Raw genomic sequence first — 23,365 nt, forward strand, 5'->3', positions numbered from 1 at the left:
GATATTCGAATCGTATCCAAGAATAATAATACGACACTGGCGTATGGCTAACCAATCACAGCTCGCATGGCTCAGTTGGTAGAGCGCATGACTAGTAATCATGAGGTCCGCGGTTCGAATCCGCGTGTGAGCAGAAAATCAAATCAATTTGGCATTTTCATTTTTAGATTTGCTTCATCAAATGACCTTTTTTTTCTGCCGGCGAGTGGTTAAGTGCAACAGGCGGGCATTATTGAAGAGTCCTCTGGTCTTGTAGGGGGCCAAGCCTAGGACTATAGCAAGATAAGACGCTCATGGGATTGAATCCTGTAACTGGCATATTTGACTACGTATACCCATTATGATAGCTATAGGTGTAGGTCTTAGATGGTTCTTGTTCATATACCTCCCTTTATATAAAAAATACAGACAAAAGAGAAGATAAAAAAAGAGACTACATGCAACAGCTGGGATTCGCTGGTGGTCACCCACCCAACTACTAACCAGCCGGCGTGTGGCTTAAGTACGGCTGAGCGGACGGGAAGCCCTGTTTTCCACACCCTATGGTCGCATGTACTAGCTTCCTAATCAACTTTGAATTATATTGGGATAGTTTATGGTTTAGGTGGGTGTATGTATGTGTGACGGCGCAGCTCAGAAGTCTTGTCAGGTTACTCATGATCACGTGATAATTCCGAATTAGGAAAGGGCCGGGTCGCTCTCGCTTCGATATATCACATCCCTCGCCCACAGTCCTGATTCCAATTTTCTTCTCTTCTTCCTTCCTCAGCTTCGAATTCTTGTAAATTAGGCTACCAAATATGAATTTATTTCGTTTTTGACAGAGCCGTCACAAGGGGCAGGTGAGTGGGGTAATTATCGCACAACTGATTAGTTGCGGTGCCAGCTCACCTTTGGTCTTTCAGCTGATGTACGATGTAGACTAGCCTCACATTCTCCACGCCATAGTTCCCCATTGGTGGTGTCCTCCACACCTCGAATATAATAATCTTTTGTCTCTCACTGGTCTAGAGACATTTGCACAGCCTCTTCTATTGTTGCCTTAAACTGCCAATTGTGACGCCGCATAACTCGAATGGGAAACAACGAAAGTGAAGGGTATTATTTTCAATCCGTGGAGCATCCTCATTTATCGCCACTATTATAATTATTTGGGTATGAACCGTTTCGTGGTCGTCTTGTTGGATCCTGTTGACTTTTTTTTTTTGCATCAGCAGTGGCCTTTCTACACATCCCTCTGTATGACCTCGACTCAATTTTAGTAACTGTGGAGGCGACCAGCCTTGATAATTCCCCCACAGGAAGTTGTGGTTTGGTTTAGAAGACACATTGCTAAATAGGAATAACATATGGAGTGATGTGGCAGGATTCTGTGATAATACTGCATTATTCCCCTAAGATTTCAACGAATTTACTCTGAACCTATGGGCTGAGGTCAGCTCAGGGGGATGATGAAGCCTGAAGGAACTCCACATTGGTCTCCTAGAGAGTGATCAAGATGGTGAGCATAATGGCTCATAATGAATGAAAATAATTGATCTATGGGATATTGAGTACAGAGTAACAAATGAGACTGCTGCTGAACACGCATATGTATGTACATTTATCCCACAAAAACTCGGCTTGTAATGGCATTGATTGGCCTGATTCAAGAGTCATTTCCTTGTCGACCATCATAGTCACGGCTCCACTGATGATTCTTCTCTGTCAGAACATTGGTATAGGTGGAGGTCCGTCCGTCATGTTAGCCGCAGGTGCTCGTTCGACGTCGCTTCCAGCGGACTTCAGCGTCCCACCCTGGGATTTGAAAATGGAAGAGATTCCAAATGCGAACAGAATGGAGAAGGCAAATACCAGCCATTGAAGGGCCTGCACAGGGATTCCAGCCGTGACTGTGACGGATGATTGGGAAACGGATGGGCTTGAGTAATACTGCAGAGCCCCGAGACTTTCTGTGGTTGCAGTTACAGATGCCAGCACCAGTCCAGCAGATAGCCACAGTGCTCCGAACATTGTGTGCTTCATGCCATGCTGACGATCAGTATTTGTAGATTTCAAATCTTTCAAGCTGATCTTCAGCAGGACCAAGAAGATGAGTCCTATGGAAAAGCAGACACCTGCCAGGGCCAACAGACAGAGGAAGACCTTGCTTTGTAAAATCGAGGCAATAGACAAAAGATTCTGGACCTCACTGTCAGCACTACTGGAACTATCCAAAAAACGGGCTGCCAACCACTGGGCCGTTGCCCCCATTGTTGGGACACATATGGCCGGTTTTCCGATGCACATCCCTGGCAGACATTAGTTACTATTGGAAATAAGTTTGCTAGTCTGGTGAAATACCGAAGTATGCTACTGAGACTTGAAAGGTCGGTTGCAAAGTAATATTGGCTCTGTAGATTGAACAGGAAGAGGTTCAGAATACCGGGAGAGGTTGAAATGCAACCAGTCAGAGTTAGGGCTAAAAGAAGAGTCAACAGGAAGCTTTATCAGAAGATCCATGAGATGAAAAGAGACATACTATAGAAAAGAAGCGTTGGAATTGGCAATATGTAAATCATCAAGCAGAGATTGACATTATCTGAATATATTTATTAGTCTAAATGTTCAGGAGATCACAGGGAGATCTACCATACCAATACTACTGTGTTTCCGTGGCAGCCCCAAGCCAAAAAAGAAGCCGTCTGGGGAGCAAGCAACTATAGAAAATCGACTGGTCTGCATCGATTCTCAAGAAGAAAGCGGCAGCAAAGTTTATTATTACATACATGCCAGCCAGTCCACTCATAGTCAGTGCTTAACTGGAGCAATTGTCACAGAAGCTTATCTTTGATAATAATGGCTCCATACGGAGTAGAAGCCGGCACTTAATATAGCAGTAACACTAGCTGTGGATCGTGAGGCTCCACACCGCGCCCCCTAAGCAGTAGGGAACTCGGAATTTGATCTGAGAGGATTTGACGCTGAGAAATCTCAGTTAAAATTCATTTAGCCACTCCATGTACAGTCTATGGCACCTACGCGCCTGTTCAGGCCATCGCTTATTTTAGCTTTACAGTAAGTAAAGCCTCAAAAATTGGGATTAGGCAGGGGAGAGAGATCCATGTCAAACGTGCTTAATGATCTTCTTCAGTTAGGCACCAGAGTTCAAACGAGCTCAAACTAAGTGGGATTGACATTTAGGAGAGGCAAATGCGTAGATGAACATTTGATAAAAAGAATAAAACACACAAGCCAATTCATGAAAGATCTCAAAACCAAACTCCCTGTGCTTTGAAGCAATTCCCCCATCTCCCCTCAATAGATTACTCAGTTGTATGTTTGCGGACCACTGACGGTTTGAAGTATTTCTGGTAATGCTCCAGATCAAAGCTGCCGTCCTCCAGTTCCTTGCTAGCAGGATCGCCGGCCCAGGTAAAGGTTCGAGACTCAGGTAGGACCTCCCCGTCGCAGAGATGTATGGTACAGGGGCACCACGTATAGGCCTTCGTCTCATACTCCATGAGACGAAGGAATTGCAAGTGCTCGTCGACTTTCCATACAGCCCCCATTACTTTCGTATTGCCGTCCTTCGGGATCAAGGCTGGATAGATACCCCACATTTTCATGGTGAACCCAGTAACCCATCCCTTCTGCAGAACAGGCAGTTCCGGAAGTCCAAGAACAGACTGCAACACTTCTGGGGTCTATTAATGAACCGTAGAAGAAGAGATGACAAGGCTTGAATAGTGGCTTCTCTTGACCTGGGTCGGGATTCGCTCGGTCAGCAGCTAGGAATTTCTCTTGCATGACTGATCGACGGTATCCCGGCAGCCTCCCTGCATCGGGAGGCAATGGCGGGGGGGAAATCTCCTCCTTAACTCTTCGTAGTAAGAGGGAGAAGGAGGGGTTGGCGGCAGCAAAGGAATATAGGGCCTTCTTTCGGGAGTAGATTCTTGTTGATGATCCTCGATTTCATTAGGGGCCTCGGGATCCATGTTCGGTGAAAGAGAATGAAAATCTTTGTAGAGATCAAGTAAGCAGTGATGGGAGTCTGGTTATGAGGTTGTCGGTAAATGAACAACTAGAGAGCGTGATCAAGTATGGCCCTTTTCAGTGAGCAATTCCTTCAAGTACTTCATTACGTGATTTAGAATCAGGCTCAAGTTGTTGCCTCCTTGCCAGCGCTTAAATCATGCATTGGACCAATACCAACCATGGTGGCTAGGTAGTTGTAGTCTAATATTACTGATAAGGTCTCCTGTGTTCTCTGCCAGCCTTTGCTGCGCCGCATGCAAGCAATTTCGCGCCAGAAGTCGGCTGGTCCCACATCTTCGCATCACATACTAAGGGAACGTTAGTACACTTCTCATGCAATACTTCGCCTAACATTCTTAAGATAGCAGAAGGTACCGCCTTATCTCAAGTATCTGTAGAGGGTACTTGATGAGTGGATATGAAATAGGTGAACTATCCACAGACCTCGGCGTCTTGCTGAGGCTCACCTTGGTACTTCATTAGTACATGTACCTAGGTATGGTACATAGCTACCGCTAGCTTTCACGCCCTACATAGCAAATAGAAGCCAAAAGAACAGACTAATCTGGGTGGCTTGGTCTTTTCCATGTTGTTTCACTTGCCGCCGTGTTCTCATGGCTTCCAGATAATAGATGATCTATTTTTATAGCGGATAATGAAAATGCTAGTTGATTTCATGGACACCTGCGTGTATATAAAGGAAGCGTAGGATAGATACAATATCCTGCTAACCAGACAACAATGCCCAAACATTCCTCGACTTCAGCCTTTGAGATCAGCTACTTTCTTTTCCTTCTCTTGTTCATCTTTATCCCTATCATTCTTTAAAGTATTGCGATCCTGATCCATCTGATCGTACCAAATTCATTTCTTGAACCCTTGTCATTGAATCAATTGTGTCTTACATTTCACAAAGATGGCTTCGTGTTGACGTACTCGAAAATGTCGACTCCTGTTCAGATTCGATTTGGTGTTAAACTGGAATTGGTTACAGGAAGCAAGACCACTGAACACATGGACTGGCACTCAACTGCACAGGAGCTCAGTGAGCAGCTGGCGGCAGCCGGACTTCCGAATCATGTGAACAAAGACCACAGCAAAGAGGCAGAGGTCTATGATGAATGGTCGATTATTCAGGAGGTGACGATTACAAACCAGATGATGCTCAATTGATGTCAGAGTCCAATCAAGCCTTCAGTTGCTATATATGCATTGTTTCAAAGCAACTGACACTCTTTTAGGGGGCGTGGAGCTCGTGTCTCCTATATTAGATTTCTACCGTTTTGACCAGTGGCAAGCCCACCTCAATTGCATCTGGTGGGTATTGGAACATAAGTTCCAGACAACCAGTACAAACCAGTGCAGTACACACATCCACCTATCTCCCATTACCAGTCCATGGTCACTGGAGCAAGTGAAAAACATTGCAAAGGCAGCCGTATACTTCGAGCACTCCATTGATTCATTGCTGCCACCAGAACGCTGAGCCAACGTTTGGTGCCAAAGCAATCAATGGAACCGTACAATCAATCATACCCATTACCAATTCTATCTGGCCAGCAAAAAAAAAAGGAAGGCCGAAAGCTTATTTAATACCATCATCTACGGTTTCGGAAATAAAAATCATCTTGACTGATTCTCTAGATATATCGTATTCAAACAAACCCATGTCGACCCTTTCTCGGTAATTAATTTCTTGGTTTTGGAATGCAAAAAAAAAAGCCTTTCTGTGATTGCGATGCGATGCGAGATAAGTAAGGATGCCATGCCCATGGATCTGTAGATTTGCATGCGCCTTGGATTGGATTTTCGAATATCGAACGTTCATCTTTTATTTGAAAATTGAGATTTGGCCGCCAAGAGCGATTCGATTTCTCATTATCTTATCGGAGTTTTGGAATCAATCGCCTTGCAAAATAAAAATATGTTGGCGCAGCCGAATACCTAGTTCAGAATCACCAAGAAGTTGGTGCCATAGTGCCTCTTTTTGGCCGAGTCTGCAACAAAATAAAAAAAATCGGTCGAGAGTGCCTTGTAATCTTATTAAGCCTGTCTTCCTCTGTATGTACTCCCCCCGAGGAAACTCAGTGACACTTGGAAAATCGCAACTACAGTACTACTTACTTGCCATGCGGCAAGTGACAGTGGCAGTGGCTTGGGGCCGTCAAAAAAGCGCTTCCGAACTTCATAAATTTTGCAAGTTTGAGAATCAGGATAATCTTTATATTTGGTTTGTGTATCCGCATCATTGTATCGCTATCATGAGATCACGTCACATCAGGATGGATGGACAGATCGACTTTTTGCTTTTGCTTTTGCTTGCATGTCTGGATTTTGATGGACTGGGTAGTGTTTGGACTTTGTCTGTATCTAGGCGTATTTGACTTATTGATATCAGTGCTGTTATTATTCATAATGAATGCGAGTAGATTTCTGTTCTTGTTCTATTGAACAAACCCTATTTCATATGCTTAGTAAGGGACTGCTATCTTACCTAAGGAATGGAATGCCTTTGCTTTCCAGCATGGATAGTGAGCTCAGTTGATCCCAGTATCGATTAATACCGAGATACTGATAGATAAAGATCCAAGCCAACAGAGTATTCATATGTTATCTAGGGATCGTATATCCATCTGTATATGTATTTCCAGAAAGGGGAAAGGGAAACGAAATGAAATGAAATTGCCAGGCATGTACTGTACAGTACATGTCTAGGTAGTAGTCTGTTTCATTCTAAGACGGAAAACATTGCTTGTTCTGGTAATTTACCATCATAGCCCTAATAGGTGCCTAGGTCCAGTACATAATGCACTTCGACCATGAATAAAATTACTATGCAGACTGAGTGCATCATATCATATCAATGCTGGTATTTTACTGTATAGTCCATGCTCCATAGAAGCAGGAAGAAAGGCAAGACTCCAGTCGCGTGAGTTGTTTACCTATTAGGAAGGTAGATAAGTAGACTTTGGCTGTGGTACCGTTCCGTGTCATACATGACGGAAAGTTTTCTTACATAATCGTATGAGTATTTACTTCCCGGCTGTCTCAGACCCACCAAGCAGTACCACGGAAAGCTTGGCTGGTGGGGGCATCACATGCTTAGCGTACGAGTACTACTCAACAATCTACTGTATCGTACTGTACGGAGTATAGTCAATCTATCACGAGCAGTTGCTTGCTTGCCTGAGGTACTCTATACTCTATACAGTACAGAGTACATACAAGAGATAAGACTAATAATATTAAATGACTGGACAGATGCAGTCTCTCACTCACTGGAAAGGAAACCGGATCCGCATCCTTCGGGATCAGTGGATGCCGATGGAGCACGGGCGATAATAACCGTGAAGAATCCAGACAATAGTATTTATTATATTGCCCCGCTACGCTGTGGCCGCGCGCTGAAAAATTTTACTTAACGAATCCGGTCTAGCGCGCTGGCCAGCGCGGAAACCCCGCGAGACGCGCCAACCACGATAGGCGAAGATGAAGTCACTGATCTTGCCCTCGCGGAAGTTGATTTTGTTTGATTTCTGGCAGAAAAGAAAAAGAGAAAAGAGAAGAAGACAAGAGAAAAAGAGAAGTCATTGGGATCTGTTGGGCCGGATTCAACAGACCTGATGATTGCAGGACTAATGCCTCAGTGGGAGCTGAATTGCGATCCGCAAAAGCGAAAGCGAAAAGACAGACGAAAAAGAATCAGTCTTAGCCGTCGTCATAGCGGAGATGCTACCGTTTTAGTCTCTGCCACCAAGTGGAGAGTTGTGGAGTAAGTCGCCGTGACAGCGATGCATTTAATATTCTCCCGCACAGGACGAAAAAAAAGTTTCTCGTTGTCGTCGCCCCCGATCCGCTTGAATATTATTCGAGGAAGGGAGACCCTGCGCTTTGGCTCTCCTGATTGATCGATTATTGCTTGCTTGCTTCATCGCGTGTCCAGGCACTTCTTATCTTCCTTTCCTGCGATGCTGAACAGTTTAAAAATTTTGACTTCACGCTCGTCGTCGTGAATGCGCTGATCTCTTTCTTTCTGCCTGTGTCCCTGTCTCTGTCCCTGTAAAAGGCGACGGCCTAGCTAGCCTAGCCTTGTGTATTTATTCATTGCTTTCTTCTTCTTCTCTCTTCCTGTCTCAAGTCATTGCATTCATTGCTGTTTCTCTCCCTGTCGCGCCGTCTCGACCTGGTGGTCCTGGCCAGGCTGTGACAAAAGCAATCCAAACTGCTGCTGTCTGATCCGATTTTATTTGTTTTTTTTTCTTGTTTAAGATCAAAACGACTTGCTGGATCTTGATCTCTCGCCTGCTATCTCGTATTGTATGATAGTAGTGGTCCGACCGGTTGAGCGCCCTGTCGCCATTGCACCTGCCCTTGACACGCAGCATTCGCATCCTCCTGCTTGTACAGTCGGTCTGCGCGCACTACTCCCAGCCCATATGCGACAGTAGTGCGTATCGGTGCCCTCGAGTTTCGTTCACGCTGAACCCACCCTTTGACTGCCCAGTCAATCAACTCCCTCCCATCCCATTCTACTTCGACTGTATAAGTCATCATGAGTAAAGAGGATAAGATCGACACGGTGGCGCGCGCGCCCAACGACAATGGCTCTATGGACGAGGACGCCCTCAAGCTGGCCGAGATGGGCTACACCCAGGACATGCAGCGCAACTTCTCCGTCCTGTCGCTGCTGGGCGTCGGTTTCTCGCTGACCAACTCCTGGTTCGGCATCTCGGCCTCGCTGATCACCGGCATCGACTCGGGCGGCACCGTCCTGACCATCTACGGCATCCCCTGGATCGCCTTCATCTCTGCCTGCGTCGGAGTGACTCTGTCGGAGCTGGCCAGCGCCATGCCCAACGCGGGCGGCCAGTATTTCTGGGCCAACGAGCTGGCGCCGCGGAAATATGCCAATTTCGCCTCCTACCTGACGGGTTGGTTCGCCTGGGCTGGCAGTATTTTCACGTCCGCCAGTGTCGCGCTGGGTCTGGGTCAGGCCGCCGTGGGCATGTGGCAGCTCGCTCATCCAGACTTGTATGGCAAATCCTTTGTCATTTTCCTAGATGTCGACAAGACTAACGTGTTGTAGCGTCCCCCAAGCGTGGCACACGGTCGTCGCCTACGAAGTGATCAATCTGTTTGCGTATTTCTTCAACTGTGTGGGCAAGCTGCTGCCCACGGTAGCGACGGTGACGCTGTATATCTCGCTGATCTCGTTCGTGGTGATCTTGATCACGGTGCCGGCCGCCGCGCCGACCCATTCCGACGCCAAGTTCGTCTTCGCGACTTTCGTCAACTCGACCGGCTGGGCGTCGGACGGGCTCGCCTTCATCGTCGGGCTGATCAACCCGAACTGGGTGTTCGCCTGCCTGGACTCGGCCACGCACATGGCGGAGGAGGTGGGCAAGCCGGAAAAGGCGATCCCGATCGCCATCATGGGCACGGTGGCCATCGGGTTCGTGACGTCGTGGTTCTACTGCATCTCGATGTTCTTCAGCATCTCGAACCTGGAGCCGCTGCTGAACACGCCGACGGGCGTGCCCATCCTGGAGCTGTACTACCAGGCACTGGGCAACAAGGCGGGCGCCATCGTGCTGGAGGCGCTGGTGCTGGCGACGGGCATCGGCTGCCAGATCGCCTCGCACACCTGGCAGTCGCGGCTCTGCTGGTCGTTTGCGCGTGACCGCGGTCTGCCAGGCCATCGCTGGCTGTCGCAGATCCACCCGATCCTCGACGTGCCCTGGATCGCGCACACCGTCAGCTGCTTCATCGTGTCGGTGCTGGGGCTGCTGTATCTGGGCTCGACGACAGCGTTTAACAGCATGGTGACGGCGTGCATCGTGCTGCTGTACATCTCGTACGCTATCCCCATCATCTGTCTGCTGATCAAGGGGCGCAACAACATTCCCCATGGGCCGTTCTGGCTGGGACCGATCGGGCTGATCTGCAACTGGATTGTTCTGGCCTGGACGTTGTTCACGTTGGTTCTGTACTCGTTTCCGTCGGTGTATCCGGCTACTGCGGGCAGTAAGTTTCCACCTTTCTTCAGTACCTGTGTATCTTCTATGGATTGCTAACGCACTGTTTCCCCAGCAATGAACTACATCTCAGCCGTGTACGCCGTCGTGGTCGTCATCATCCTCATCGACTGGTTCGTCCGGGGGCGAAAATCCTACCGTGGGCAGGCGGTGCGTCATGAAGAAATCGTTGCCAACATCGGAACGGAAGGGGTGTCATGAAAAAAAATCCTGTCTGGTCCATTTCATTGTTATATCCCTTGTCTTGTCATCTGGAAGAATCTTCATTTTTGCGATAGATAGATGGATGGATAGATGTGTAGATAGTGGATAGATAGGTAGATAGAGGGTGGCTATCTCATCTCATCTTTCTCATCTTGTCTTGTCTCTCTCTCTCTCTCGATTAGAGTAAATCCGAATAAATCCAATTCAAAAGAAAGAAAGAACAGAAATTAACTTTATTACAATTCTTTTTCTGAAAGAAGGACTTTGAAACTATTTATTATCAGAACTACTGTATATAATATTCTTGGTGTTCACGGGTGAGATCACTATTACCACCAATTAAGACGGACTCCTAGGCGCTGACATATTATTACATACAGACAGACAGGCTATATACATATCGATCCCAGTGGATAGGTACCTAGGTAATCAGTACAGTTATCTGAGGAGAGTACAGTACAGACCTTAGGGCCAAAAACCCCCCTCCCACCGAGCCATTTTCCTGCCGAACTTGACCTTTTTATCTGATTATTACTCAACAAATTTATATGATGTCCCTATGATTTTTTTTCCCTGAAGGGGATATAGATAATTACTAAAATAAAAAAGGAAAATTTATAATAGGAAAAAAAGTAAGTAACAGTACGTACGCTATGCCACAGTAGCATTGACTCAACTTACGTACATTAAAAAAATAGAAGATACCTAGGTAGGCAAGTTCCCTAGCTAAAGGCACCATAATAACCCACGCTCTCAAAAAAGTTATATAATATAGTCAATATATTATTATTCCAGCCGCCTATCGAACAGAACAGCAAGCGGGTCCGTGGTGTAGTTTAGCATGCTACAGCGGATTCACCTAGTAAGTAACAACAACAGCGCCACCCAGTAAAACAGCTGGGTTGCATTTTTTGCGACTATATTTCTAGGCTTTATATTTCTAGGGTTTGTGTGTGTGTGTGTGTGTGTGTGTGTGTGTGTGTGTTTATTTGTCTGTTTTTTTTTTGTTTATGCCTTGGTTTTGTATTTATTCCATCTTTCATCTTCATTGCATTATTATTTTTATTCAGCTCTTGCAGAAATGATTCACCCGTATAGGGAAAAAAAATTGATTTCGCCAATAAAAACTTCAGGTCTATATAAAAGATACTTCACATTTTATGCAGAATACTTGTCTAGTGCGCCTCCACCATCTTGTCCTTCACATACAAGTCCACATATTTGTCGACATCATAGTTCTCCAGTTCGGCCCGGTTCCAGCCCAGCTCCAGCAAGTACTTGACACGCTCGGCATCGAAGTGCGCCTCGATGTGGCGCTTGTACTTGGCCAGGATCTCTGGCTTGGCCTCTTCGCGGCGCAGACGGTGGCCCAGAGGAGCCTCGACGACGACCTCGTCCAGAACCGTGCCGTCGTTCAACGTCACGGTCAGAGCGTTGGGGATCGTGCGCTTCGCCGGGTCGTGGTAGTCCTTGGTGAACTGGGGATCTTCCACGCAGCGGATCCGCTTGCGCAGGTCTTCCACCAGCGGCGAGGTGGCTGCCTCCGAGCCATCAGCGTAGTCGTTGGCAGTCAGACGGTTGAAGACGAGCATCGTCGCCACCATGTACTAAACCGAGTCAGTAATCAGTAAATCCAGTCTACACCTGATTTAGCTATACACACCTGCACGCAGTGGTCGCGGTCCGCAAAGTTGTCCATAGCCTTGAACTGCTTGTCAATGATCCGGATGCAAGCTTCGTGCGTGCGGTTGGTGATCTCCTTGATATCCGCCGCAGTCTTGCCCATTTCCGCGAGTTTCTTGTTAATGATCTGGGCGGCTTCGATGGCCGTCTGGGAGTGGAACTCAGCTGGAAAGCAGTTAGCCTCCATCACGCAAAGACGGAAACAGGGTACATACCAGGATATGACACCTTGAACAGCACATTCTCCATCACATAGCTGCCGTATGGGCGCTGGAACTTGAATTTGTTGCCCTTGAACAAGTTGTCGTAGAAACCCCATCCCGGCGCAGACAAAACAGTTGGGATACCGCCTTCACCCTTGAGCACCTTCAGCACGAGGTTAACCGCCCTCTGGCACGCATCTCCCGCAGCCCAGGACTTCCTCGACATCGTGTTGGGCGAGTGACGGTACGTCCGCAAGCTCTGGCCGTCCACCCACGCATGGCTGATGGCGTCCGCCGTCTGCTTCTCGTCCAGACCCAGCAACTTGGCAGTCACGGCGGTCGTGGCCACCTTGACCAGGACGACGTGGTCCAGACCGACCTTGTTGAACGAGTTCTCCAGAGCCAGCACACCCTGGATCTCATGGGCCTTGATCATGGCCTCCAGCACATCCCGGATCTTCAGCACCCGGCCCTCGCCCAGCTTCCCGCCGGCACGGTTGGTGCGGGAAATCCAGTCTGCCACTGCCAGGATACCGCCCAAGTTGTCGGAAGGGTGACCCCATTCCGCTGCCAGCCAGCAGTCATTGTAGTCGAGCCATCTGATCATGGCACCGATGTTGAAGGCGCCATTGACGGGATCCAGCTGGTAGGGCGTCCCGGGGACGCGGGTGCCGTTGGGGACCACCGTCCCCTCGACCACGGGACCCAGCAACTTGGTGCACTCTTTGAATCGGAGAGCCTCCAATCCACAACCCAGGGTGTCGAGGAAGACCAGACGGGCGGTATCGAACTTGCAGTTGTCAGCTTAGGAAATTCGCAATGCCAGTCGATGATGACTAGAAAAAGGACAACTGTCATACCGCCAGATCGGATTCAATCTTGTAGTTGTGGATGTAGTGGGCCATGTCCTTGATCTCTGGATCATAGGCCCTCTCCACGACGGGAGGCGGCGCAGCAGATTGCAAGGCAGCCATTGTCGAGAATCGTGAGCGCTGTGATGCTGATGCTGACAGTGTCGTCCTGAGGGCGTTGGGGATAATGAGGGAGCGCGACAAGGGAGCGGGGGCGATGCGGGATGGAACCACCAGAGTGCGGGGAGGAGCCCGCTGGCTTAGCCGTCGCAGCGCTGTGCCCGAGGCCGACATGGTGATAAATAACAGGCCCGATGAATGGATATAAGACACGAGTGAAGGACCTTCTTCTGAGGTTGCAATTGATTCAGCTCGGAGAGAGAGAGCTAAAAGCTGATAGCAGAGCAGTAAGAAGAAAGGGCTCCAGTTACCTGGGTAGCTAGCTCTGGGCATTGAGTCGCCGTGACGTTAGGCGTTAATCCCCTTGCCGAGGTCGCTTCCCCAGGTTACCCGCGGGCCTCTCGCCCGCCCCCAGCCGAGACAGCTGCAACTGGCGGTTATCGGCGGGTATCTTCACGGNTTTTCCCCAACAACAAAGTCCAGATTCTTGTTTTTCATTCCGAATTGATCTTGTTCCGAAATCGCAGGGCTGTTACTCTCTACTGAACCCGGTCAATTACCGACTGAAAAATCGGATTGCCGATTTGCGGAAATATGGACGGCCACTCCAGTCCAAGATTCTGGACACTACCTATATTTATACCAGCTTACCGTAATTGCTGTAAACCTCAGTGGCCTTTCATGTAGTGTACATCATGCAAGCGTCTGCCAGGATCCTCATGGCATGAAAGAGATGAGTTCAAGCTGAGAGCTCAGTTGGAGTATCAAGTACGGAGTACGGAGTGCAGTACACGTGAGGATCTGATCTATGGAGGAGCGGGACTAAACCTGATTGAGATGGCTATGCGAGCACATCAGTTCAAAGTTGCAATGCTTTGTATGCTTGCAAAGAGTATCTCTTCTTCTCTTCTTCCAATACAGAGACTATACTTGACTACTAGACTAGATTGTCGATGTGCCAAACCTAATCAATTGATCCTTGCAAGTCACCGACATGACTGACTCGGGCAGCCACCTGCCTTTCCCATTCCTGATCGTTGAAAATACTCCGCAGGAGATACGACAATGCGTGGATGAACATAACAAAGAGGCTGAGAAATGCGAGAACTGTCAAAGATGAGGCAGCTTGTAGGTATTGTAGATGCTCTCGGCTGGGTTCCTGATGATGAGCATCTCGAAAATGCCAGAGCAGTCGCACAAGCAGTCAAGGCTGGATTGCTAGAGCACTCCACCACCGAAACGGAGAAGATCGCCATCCGGCATCATTTTCCTTTTGATGATCATGACGAAGAGGATACCCAGAACTAGGCTCTGTCTCTCACTCTCTCTCTCTCTCGGAAGTGTTCGGTCATGGCAACAGGCGACCGGTTTTAGCGATCATCAATCTGGCATCCTCGTCAGTCGTCTCATCTCCAAGTTCTTGCTGGGATTCAGTTCCTGGATGGTTGATTCACTGGTTCAGCCAAAATCCCCTAGGAATATACGATTACGACCGTACATGTACGCTGTCGAAAGTGGTATTGTTAAAAGTCATGAGATATTATTACCAGATGATACCCGATATCAAAGATTAGGTACCTAGGTAACGTTGTGATGCCCGAGTCTACCTACATAGGTCGTAACGTACATTTCTGTGTTTGATACATTTCCATATTTGTTTCTTTCCTGCATTACAAAATAATGGCTATCCTTCAACTCAACCGCCTGCAAGTGACAAGTCCAACGGACGGCGAATGTCTCCTGATGTGATGTGCCAATACAGTAATACTTCGCTTGGGTAAAGACAAGTAGTGTCGTGACGTCCCCAATTAATCAGTCAATCAGTCAATGCCAATCAATGTCCATATGAGACGAGACTTGAGTGAGACCATCTGTCCGAACGATGTTGGGCAATGCTTGTTCAAAAGCTATGTGCCCAGGTAGAAATTGAATCCGAAGAAGAACGAGAATGAGAATGACATGCTCACGGTGGATCGATCGATCTGCACACCATGTCCATTGAAAGAAAGGAGATTGTGAGACATTATGTCAGTCAGCCTGAGAAAGACGCAGTGTCAAAAACCACGTTGCTCCTGCCTCAGCCTCATGTTCGAGATTGATTGAAATCAGAGGAGCGAGATGACCGTCCGCTCCGCCTGCTGCTGTGCTTGCGCTTGCGCTCGCGCAGCCCGCAACTCCGCCTCATCAGTCTCCCGCAACGACTTGACAACCGCGCGGTAAATAGCCTGCGACAAAGCCGGCGGAACAGCATTACCAATCTGCTTAACCATCCCCCTGGTGTAGAACTTGTAATCAAGGGGAAAAGTCTGCAAGCACGCGTACTCTCGAGCCGTGTAATTGCGTTTTCCACTCGGATGGTAGTTCCCCTCGCCGCCGCTGCAGGTGATCGTCTTGGCCCAGGTGTTGGGGTCAAAGGGGGCTTTGTGGCCGTGGCGGAACCCGCGATCTAATGCTCGTTGCACGTCGTGACCCTGTGCGTTGGAGGGGATGTTGGAGATTGTGGATGCGATGGTTGCGTATTGCAATAGGCCAGAGCCTGGAGGGCCGTGGGTAGGCTTTGGGAATGGAGGGAGTTGTTCGCCGGGTCTACGTATATAAGTACTTGTCAGCAGGACACTCTTTTATAGAATGAATAGCTCTTCTCAAGTTGATACTTACCCAGCTGCAATCAAGATCAGCCGTTTCCGCTTCTGCGGAACTCCATAGTCGCAGCAATTCACCACCTTGCAATGGATCGAGTACCCAAGCTCGATAATGTCGCGCACGACGCAGTTAAACTCTTCCTTGTGGCGTTCAATCAGCCCAACGGTCTCCTCCATCGTATGGATCCTGGGCTTGATCTTCCCGATCAGATTGAAAGCGGAAAAAATGAGAGCGGAGTTGTTGTCATCGTTTGCAGATTCGATTGTATGCGCAGAAGACCATGTCTGGCATGGCGGCGAGCTGTGACAGACGTCCACGCGCATGTCTTTTGATGACATGGTTAGAAATTGAGAGAAATCTGCCAGTTCGCAGAGCGCATTCGGGAAGTTGATCGCGAACGTCGACGCAGGCGCCAGACTATGGTCGAATCCCCATTTCACATGCAAGCCAGCATTTCTTGCACCGCACGAGACGCCTCCCGCACCGCAAAAGCTATCTCCGAAGGTGTATTGTCTCGAGTTTTCGTCAGTCAAGTCGATAGATGGTGGCAGAAAGCGTCCGGTCTCAACGTCAAAGACTTCTCTGGGTGTTTCTCTTGGCTTATCAACGCTGCCGAAAGGGCGCGTTTCCCCCCTCCAGCTCAATCGTAGGAGACTCGACGGCACCTGGAAGCCTTCATCTGCTTCTTCGGGCGTCAGATAGCGAATGACAACGTCAGTGTCGGAGACGCTAAGGCGTTTGAGACGGCAAAAGTAGGCGCGCGAGTGTTGAGTCTGGGTTCCCTTGGTCTCATGGCGACGGTTCGTTAGGTGAATTTTCCGTATCGTCTTTACTCCAGTAACTGGAACATCTTCTTCTGGAAGCTCGACTCCATCCGGTGTTGCCCTCACGATCCAACAGAGTTCCTTTTCCCACTTTGGGAATTGATTACCCAGACTTTCGACCGTAGCGAAATGCTTGCCCCGTAGGAAGACGCCTTGATGATCTTCGACCACCTGCGTAATTCGAAAAAACCTTCCTCCCCAAAGCTCGACTGACATGCCAGGCTCGAGCAGAGTACCATTAAAGAAGGTGAAACTCACTTCCCTCCGTGATGGAGGTGCGGCAGCGAACACTGGCTGCTCATCGTTCCAACTTCTCAGGAGCTCCTCGATTCCCTCATCCGTTAAGTAATCTCCAGGGTCGAACTCGAACTCGGACTCTGTGTCGCTTGTTAAATCGATAACTTCCGATGGAGATTGACTAGCACTCAATGTGCGCGTATGTCGGGAGATTTCCTCCTGGCGGACATGAGAAGCCTTGCCGACGACAACATCTTGGTCTTCCTCGGTCAGATCAATGAAAACAACATCTCTACTCCTTTTCTTTCCCTTGCTGCCTGCATCAGGAGCCAGCATAGAGTTACTGCCATCACTGTCTATCGTAATAACACGTTGATGACGGAAGCTTTCAGATACAGATTCAATGACCATACGGCTATGAAATCTGCCACCTGAGGCCATGGTACTGTAGGATATGAAGGAATGAAAGTGGAGAAGGCGAGAAATCAGAGTTAAACCTCAAAAGAAGAAAAGGAGGGCTCAAAGTGTCTGGACCACTCTGCTGAGCAAGAAGAGTCCAGTAGTAATATGATGATGCCTTTGCTGACTTTCTGGCACCAGACTGGAAGTGTTCTTGCAGAGTAGGGGTCCTTAGAGAGGTGAACAAGAGAGAAAGTGAAGAAGATAATAAGTGAAGCGTTAGAGGGAGTGAAAATTTGCAATGTGCCGAGAAGGAGGGCTCCTGTTGCTACCTTGGTAGGAGAGAAATTAACGGGAGATATGAAAGTCACATATACTAAGATATCTAATGAGTGGAAGCTGATGTGCAGCAGGGTTAAAAGACATCTGGCCGACAACATGGTTGAAAGGGAGAAGTATCATGGATACAAATTTAGGAATGCAATATCTAGGAAGGGGGACACTCCTAGCACAAAGACATAGATATGGCATAGAAGTATATGTGAAAGGCTGTTCCCCAGCAGACAGGGGATTGCTGAACATGCTGGCTGTGATTTGAAGCCATATACAATATTTTTTTGTCGGACAAATAAACGCTTTGTTGCAAGATATTAGTGAATTGACCAGCATTGACAGCCGCAAAGAAACAAAATAAGAACAAAGCAGAAGAAAATAGAAATCACAAAGCATCACAGCCAACAAAACTCTTTGAGATACAAAGAGGGAAGATAAAGAAAAGGCGGTCCATGATCAGTCAAGCTCATCGTGTCTGAACAAATGAGCAGGGTCTGAAGAGACACGTGATAGAGGAGTGATATTCTTGTCCTCAGAAGAGAATGTCTGTTCATATCAAAAGAAGAAGAAGAAGAAGAACTGAATATCGTTTAGATAGTATTCAAGAGGATATAGTTCCAAGCAGTCCAATAGATAATAGCTCGCCGCTGGTTGGTCGGAGACAGTCCGGCATCGGAAGTACCAGATGATCCGGGGAACCAATCACCTGGCAAGCGCATATTCTTCGGTTCATTTAGTTTAACCGCAACCAAGTCGGACGAGACGGCAAAAAGAAAAAAATCTCTGGCTCGCAATCCTGAACTAACCGGTGGAGAAATGTGCCCCATGGCGTCCCTCCATGGAAGAAATCACCACCACCATTCTTCTCTGACTTTTCTCTCTCTGTTATATTCTTCCCCTGCCCCCTCTTATGTGGGCTCTGCTGGTTGAGTGCTGGTAATTCTTCCTTCCAGATCGTTCGTTGCACAATGTCCCTCTCCGGGTCTGTCTGGTGAAATATCCATCCCTCCTGCTTTGTTCCCTGGACCGGAGATTTTGATCCACCCCACCTTTTGGTGAAGGAATCGTGTGGAAGGTAGGTAAGATTCGATCCCTTCGGGCCTTCAGCTACTGTGTTACTGCTTTTCATGATGATTTCTTTTTCAAAATAGATGTTAGACTTCCGAAAATATCATTGCGGAAAAAAGTCCAATCTGAATCCTACGATTTCGATCCTATTATTGGCACTAATTTCATTTTTGTGTGATATCTTGGACTCCATGCTAACCATCTTACGACGACTTGCGCAGATTCGCCTCTCCTAGTCAAAAATGTGTGGAACTCTCGCTCTTATCTTGGCGAACCCAAAGGCCGCCGCCGCGGTCGACCTTCACGAGGCGCTTTATCTCCTCCAACGTGAGTGACCTTAATACTATCCAGTCTTTGGCTGGATTCTTCTTTGTATAACCTGTCTGGAATGTCTGGAACTCCTCAGCTTACTTGAGTGAAAGACCGAGGACAGGATGCCGCGGGCATTGCTACGTGCGCGTCCGGCGGCCGGATTTTCCAATTAAAGTCCAATGGGATGGCCGCCAAAGTCTTCCAAGACGGCGCCAGGGTAGCCGATCTGCCGGGTTCCATGGGTATCGGCCATTTGAGATATCCGACAGCGGGCAGCAGTGCCAATGCAGAAGCCCAACCGTTCTATGTCAACAGCCCGTATGGTATTTGCCTTGCCCATAACGGGAACTTGATCAATGCTCCAGAACTCAAGAGATATCTCGACCTGGAGGCCCATCGCCACATCAATACGGATAGCGACAGCGAATTGATGTTGAATGTTTTCGCAGACGAGCTGGCTGAAACGAGGAAGGCTCGCGTCAACAAAGAGGACATTTTCGCAGCTCTCAGCAGGATGTATCAACGTTGTGAGGGTGGCTGGGCTTGCACAGCGATGCTGGCAGGTGGGTCTGGTGAAGAACCTGCGCGAACAGATTGAATACTGATCTGAATAGGTTTTGGCATCTTGGGTTTCCGTGACGCCTATGGTATCCGTCCTTTGGTTCTGGGGTCTCGTCCTTCCCTTGATGGTCACGGTACGGACTACATGATGGCATCTGAATCCGTCGCTCTCGACCAGCTAGGGTTCACAAACATTCGCGATATTCAACCTGGAGAAGCGGTCATTATCGAGAAGGGTGGAGAGCCTGTATTCCGCCAGGTCGCGGAAAAGAAGGCATACGCTCCGGATATCTTCGAATACGTCTACTTTGCACGACCCGATTCGGTGATTGACGGAATCAGTGTCTACCGAAGCCGACAGCGGATGGGTGACCGTCTTGCAGCGCGGGTGCTCGAGGTTCTTGGACCTGAGGTTGTGAAAGAGATCGACGTTGTCATACCCATCCCAGAGACTTCCAATACCTCGGCTGCTAGTGTCGCACGCTATCTGGATAAACCCTACTGTCAAGGCTTCGTCAAGAACCGCTATGTCTTCCGAACGTTCATCATGCCGGAACAGAAAACCAGGCAGAAAGGTGTTCGCCGAAAGTTGAACGCCATGAAGTCTGAATTCAAGGATCGGAATGTCCTCCTCGTCGATGACAGCATAGTACGTGGCACGACGAGTCGTGAAATCGTCTCCATGGCCAGGGAAGCAGGTGCCAAGAAGGTGCATTTTGCAAGCTGCGCGCCTCCTATCACGTGAGTTCTCTAAAGTACCCCTCGGCTTCGACTATCTCTTCTGACTCTGTACAACAGCCACGCCCATATTTACGGCATTGACTTGGCGTCTCCTTTCGAGTTAGTCGCCCATAATCGGGATGCGAAGGAAATCGCCAAGCATATCGGCGCGGACAGCGTGATTTATCAAACCCTTGACGACCTCAAGGATGCCTGTGCCGAAGTTGCCAAAGAAAATGGCCTTTCAGAACCCAACCAATTCGAAGTCGGCGTCTTCTGCGGTAACTACATAACCCCCGTCAGAGAGGGTTACTTCGAGCACTTGGAGAAAGTCCGAGGCGAAGGTCGCAAACTCAAAGTGATGGACTGGGCAAAAGAAGCCATCATGAACGGTGTCGCCGGTCAGCGAGAATTCCAAATTGCCGCAAACGGTGTCAAACTGGACAGCAATGGCCATGTTGTCCCTGCCTCAAGTCCTGGAGAATCCGAAGTCCCATCTGTCGGTTTCGGTCAGGCACGCGGAACCTCAAAACAGGAAGATAATGGAGAGACAGAGGAAATTCCTAAAGTCAGAGACCGGCAGGATGTCAGCATCCACAATCTCGGGGACTATGTATGACGAAAATAAGATTGAGGTCTGACACTTACTTTATTTTATACCATGTTAGGATGGTCATGGGCAACTGAGGCGGTCTTCATCATTGTTTTGTCTTTGAATCATGTGCATATGAGATAAAACGGGAGGTTCTTGTGTTTGTATCATTGCATATAATGGGAGTTTGGTTGGTTTCAAGTTCCTCCTGGTGCAGTAATGCCTCCTAGGTTACTCCTGCCTTAAATCATCCTAAGCAACTGCAACTCACCGCCTGGCCAAACCCTAAATCACGTGTCATGATATAGGCAACAGTTCCAAGCATAATCGCTATTGTCTTCACGTGTTTTCCCTCGGCACAGGTATCGCTCCTTTGTTCAGTTGATTTCCTTACCTCAATCATAAGAAACAGACGAAAACCTGCTTCATCCCTGTTCTTTCAGCTTCTCTGAGCTAGATCTCTCATTCTTTCTGAGCTGCTGATGAAGAACAGTCGCGAGTCACGCTGTGGATTCTTTGATGTCATCGATTTCTGCGAGATATCCGCCGCAAATCTGTTCTGTTTCTAGTCCTTCATTGACCATGGAGCGTCGGATCACCCGGTCAATGGCTTCGAAGGAAGCGAGTTTTTTGCCGGCTCCGAATCAGAAAGCAGAGGCCCGACTATCTAGTACTCCGCAAACTCCTTCCGAGGAAGCAAGCTCTACTAAAAGAAGCAACAAGAAGTCTGAAAACGTTGTGTCAGGAAAGACAGAGCTAGCATCTAGGAACTCAACGAAGAGAGCAGGTACAAAAAGAAAGAGACGTGCTGCTGCCTCTGTTATTCAAGAGATCGACATCAACGAACTTCCCCACAATCTGGGAAAGGCCCCTGCTGCTATCGTTGGTGATAGTCATGAAGTTTCTAGGTCTGCTGTCAAACAAGAGCCTAAACTTGCCGTCGATCAGAAGCCTGCCAAAACACAAAGCGATGAACCTCAGAAGACCGTACTCGAAGACAACACTGAATTAAACGCCAATGGGAAAACGAAGAAAGCGAGAAAAAATGGATCTTCCTATGGTCTTACCCCTGGGGTCAGTCCGTTCCCAGATTTTCCTCATCCTACACCAGAAGAATGTGAAGAGGTCAACCGACTGTTGTCCACCGTTCACGGAGAAATCATTGCCCCCGCTACTGTGCCTCAGCCATCCCTCACAGTGACAGGATGTGGTGAAGTCCCGTCTGTTCTTGATGCTCTGATTCGCACATTGCTCAGTGGTGCCACCACTACTGGAAATTCCGCTAAAGCGTTTCAGGGATTGGTCCAGAAGTTTGGCATTCTGGAGGAAGGTATCGGAAAGGGAAGTGTAAACTGGAATGCCGTTCGCCGTGCCCCAGTCGATGATGTCTTTCAGGCGATGAGGAGTGGCGGTCTGGCAGCAATGAAGAGCAGATATATCAAAGAGATCCTAGACATGGTTTACGAGGAGAATATGCAGCGCATGGCCGCCTTGTTGAAGGCTAAGACAGGAGCAGATGGACCTGCTGGTGCAGAGAATGAGACAGATGCAGCCAAGCAGAAAGAGATCGAGTGCGTTAATGAGAATGTCTTGTCACTGGACTACATGCATGCTCTCGACAAAGACCAGGCCATGCTTGAACTTGTCAAATACCCTGGCATCGGTCCCAAGACAGCCGCCTGTGTGATCTTGTTTTGTCTCCAACGGCCCTGCTTTGCGGTGGACACTCACATCTTTCGCATCTGCAAATGGCTGGGCTGGCTCCCATCCGAAAAAGTCAACGAGGTCACTGCGTTCAGCCATCTTGAGGTGCGCATCCCGGATCATCTCAAATATTCCCTCCATCAGCTGTTTATCCGCCATGGCAAAACCTGTCCCCGATGCCGAGCTATCACGGGAGAGGGAAGTGAGGGCTGGGATGAAGGATGTGTCATTGACCATCTGGTGAAAAGAACTGGAAAGCGCAAGGGCGAGTTGGAGCTGACGACGGGAAAGCAGTCGAAGAAATCCACAAAAGCGAAAAGGAGAAAGAAGACGGAATCTAGCGAGGATGAAGATGAAGGACAGGACATGGCTGATGACATTTCTGATGATGATGAATGAGTGAATTGACCGCGCAAACACTGCCAATCTGTCATCTCGTGCAAATTATGTTTTCTTTGCTTGTCTTTTACTCTAAGGATATCATGGAAATTTCTTCATATTCTTTAGTAGCATATAGCTTAAAGTTAGCATAATATAATTTCTTAGCAACAGTGATATATTTCTACTCATGATGCAGCACTCAGTGTTTGCAAGGCCATATGTGGTTCACAAATAATTATATATTTCCTACCGAGATCCCACTTAGAGACTATCTGTTCTAAAACCAATTATCAGTGAACAGGACTCAATAATAATACTTCGCCAGTATGGATCATCAAGTTATGGTCCTGCATCAGGCTACATGGATAGGCACGGATCGGCCCATCACGCACTCCTGACCGCCTTTGCTCCTCCGCGGAAATTAAGCTCTCCCCCTAAAATAATCAGGCACGCGGCAGTAAGTCAAACAAAAGTTACG

At 48.3% G+C, this 23,365-nt stretch overlaps 7 protein-coding genes and 1 non-coding gene across 8 annotated transcripts; 5 read left to right on the plus strand and 3 right to left on the minus strand.

The window, feature by feature from the left end:
* The first annotated feature begins 60 nt into the window (after positions 1 to 60).
* VTN77DRAFT_t17 lies at positions 61 to 133 on the plus strand. The gene has a single exon. It is a non-coding gene; the product is annotated as a tRNA-Thr (tRNA).
* A 2,076-nt stretch (positions 134 to 2,209) lies between these two features.
* Positions 2,210 to 2,724, minus strand: VTN77DRAFT_5399 (uncharacterized protein; the record flags this gene model as incomplete). Its single annotated transcript, XM_069421563.1, has 4 exons — positions 2,210 to 2,291; positions 2,344 to 2,461; positions 2,522 to 2,581; positions 2,637 to 2,724. The coding sequence occupies 4 exons, from the start codon at positions 2,722 to 2,724 to the stop codon at positions 2,210 to 2,212; spliced, it is 348 nt and encodes a 115-aa protein (XP_069281554.1).
* A 2,235-nt stretch (positions 2,725 to 4,959) lies between these two features.
* On the plus strand, positions 4,960 to 5,288 carry VTN77DRAFT_5400 (uncharacterized protein; the record flags this gene model as incomplete). Its single annotated transcript, XM_069421566.1, has 2 exons — positions 4,960 to 5,157; positions 5,259 to 5,288. 2 exons carry the CDS (start codon positions 4,960 to 4,962, stop codon positions 5,286 to 5,288), a joined length of 228 nt encoding a protein of 75 aa, XP_069281555.1.
* A 3,281-nt stretch (positions 5,289 to 8,569) lies between these two features.
* On the plus strand, positions 8,570 to 10,253 carry VTN77DRAFT_5401 (uncharacterized protein; the record flags this gene model as incomplete). Its single annotated transcript, XM_069421567.1, has 3 exons — positions 8,570 to 9,048; positions 9,104 to 10,041; positions 10,108 to 10,253. 3 exons carry the CDS (start codon positions 8,570 to 8,572, stop codon positions 10,251 to 10,253), a joined length of 1,563 nt encoding a protein of 520 aa, XP_069281556.1.
* A 1,178-nt stretch (positions 10,254 to 11,431) lies between these two features.
* Positions 11,432 to 13,287, minus strand: VTN77DRAFT_5402 (uncharacterized protein; the record flags this gene model as incomplete). The annotated part of the gene is made up of 4 exons (XM_069421568.1): positions 11,432 to 11,863; positions 11,920 to 12,104; positions 12,155 to 12,932; positions 13,003 to 13,287. 4 exons carry the CDS (start codon positions 13,285 to 13,287, stop codon positions 11,432 to 11,434), a joined length of 1,680 nt encoding a protein of 559 aa, XP_069281557.1.
* Positions 13,288 to 15,218: 1,931 nt separating this feature from the next.
* Positions 15,219 to 17,153, minus strand: VTN77DRAFT_5403 (uncharacterized protein; the record flags this gene model as incomplete). Its single annotated transcript, XM_069421569.1, has 2 exons — positions 15,219 to 15,699; positions 15,772 to 17,153. The coding sequence occupies 2 exons, from the start codon at positions 17,151 to 17,153 to the stop codon at positions 15,219 to 15,221; spliced, it is 1,863 nt and encodes a 620-aa protein (XP_069281558.1).
* Positions 17,154 to 18,859: 1,706 nt separating this feature from the next.
* VTN77DRAFT_5404 (uncharacterized protein) lies at positions 18,860 to 20,829 on the plus strand (the record flags this gene model as incomplete). The annotated part of the gene is made up of 4 exons (XM_069421570.1): positions 18,860 to 18,944; positions 19,040 to 19,492; positions 19,544 to 20,231; positions 20,289 to 20,829. 4 exons carry the CDS (start codon positions 18,860 to 18,862, stop codon positions 20,827 to 20,829), a joined length of 1,767 nt encoding a protein of 588 aa, XP_069281559.1.
* A 492-nt stretch (positions 20,830 to 21,321) lies between these two features.
* Positions 21,322 to 22,905, plus strand: VTN77DRAFT_5405 (uncharacterized protein; the record flags this gene model as incomplete). Its single annotated transcript, XM_069421571.1, has 1 exon — positions 21,322 to 22,905. One exon carries the CDS (start codon positions 21,322 to 21,324, stop codon positions 22,903 to 22,905), a length of 1,584 nt encoding a protein of 527 aa, XP_069281560.1.
* Between the last annotated feature and the right edge of the window lie 460 nt (positions 22,906 to 23,365).

Source organism: Rasamsonia byssochlamydoides, assembly GCF_041956645.1.
Source record: "Rasamsonia byssochlamydoides strain NRRL 3658 unplaced genomic scaffold VTN77scaffold_4, whole genome shotgun sequence".
Lineage (NCBI taxonomy): Eukaryota > Fungi > Ascomycota > Eurotiomycetes > Eurotiales > Trichocomaceae > Rasamsonia > Rasamsonia byssochlamydoides.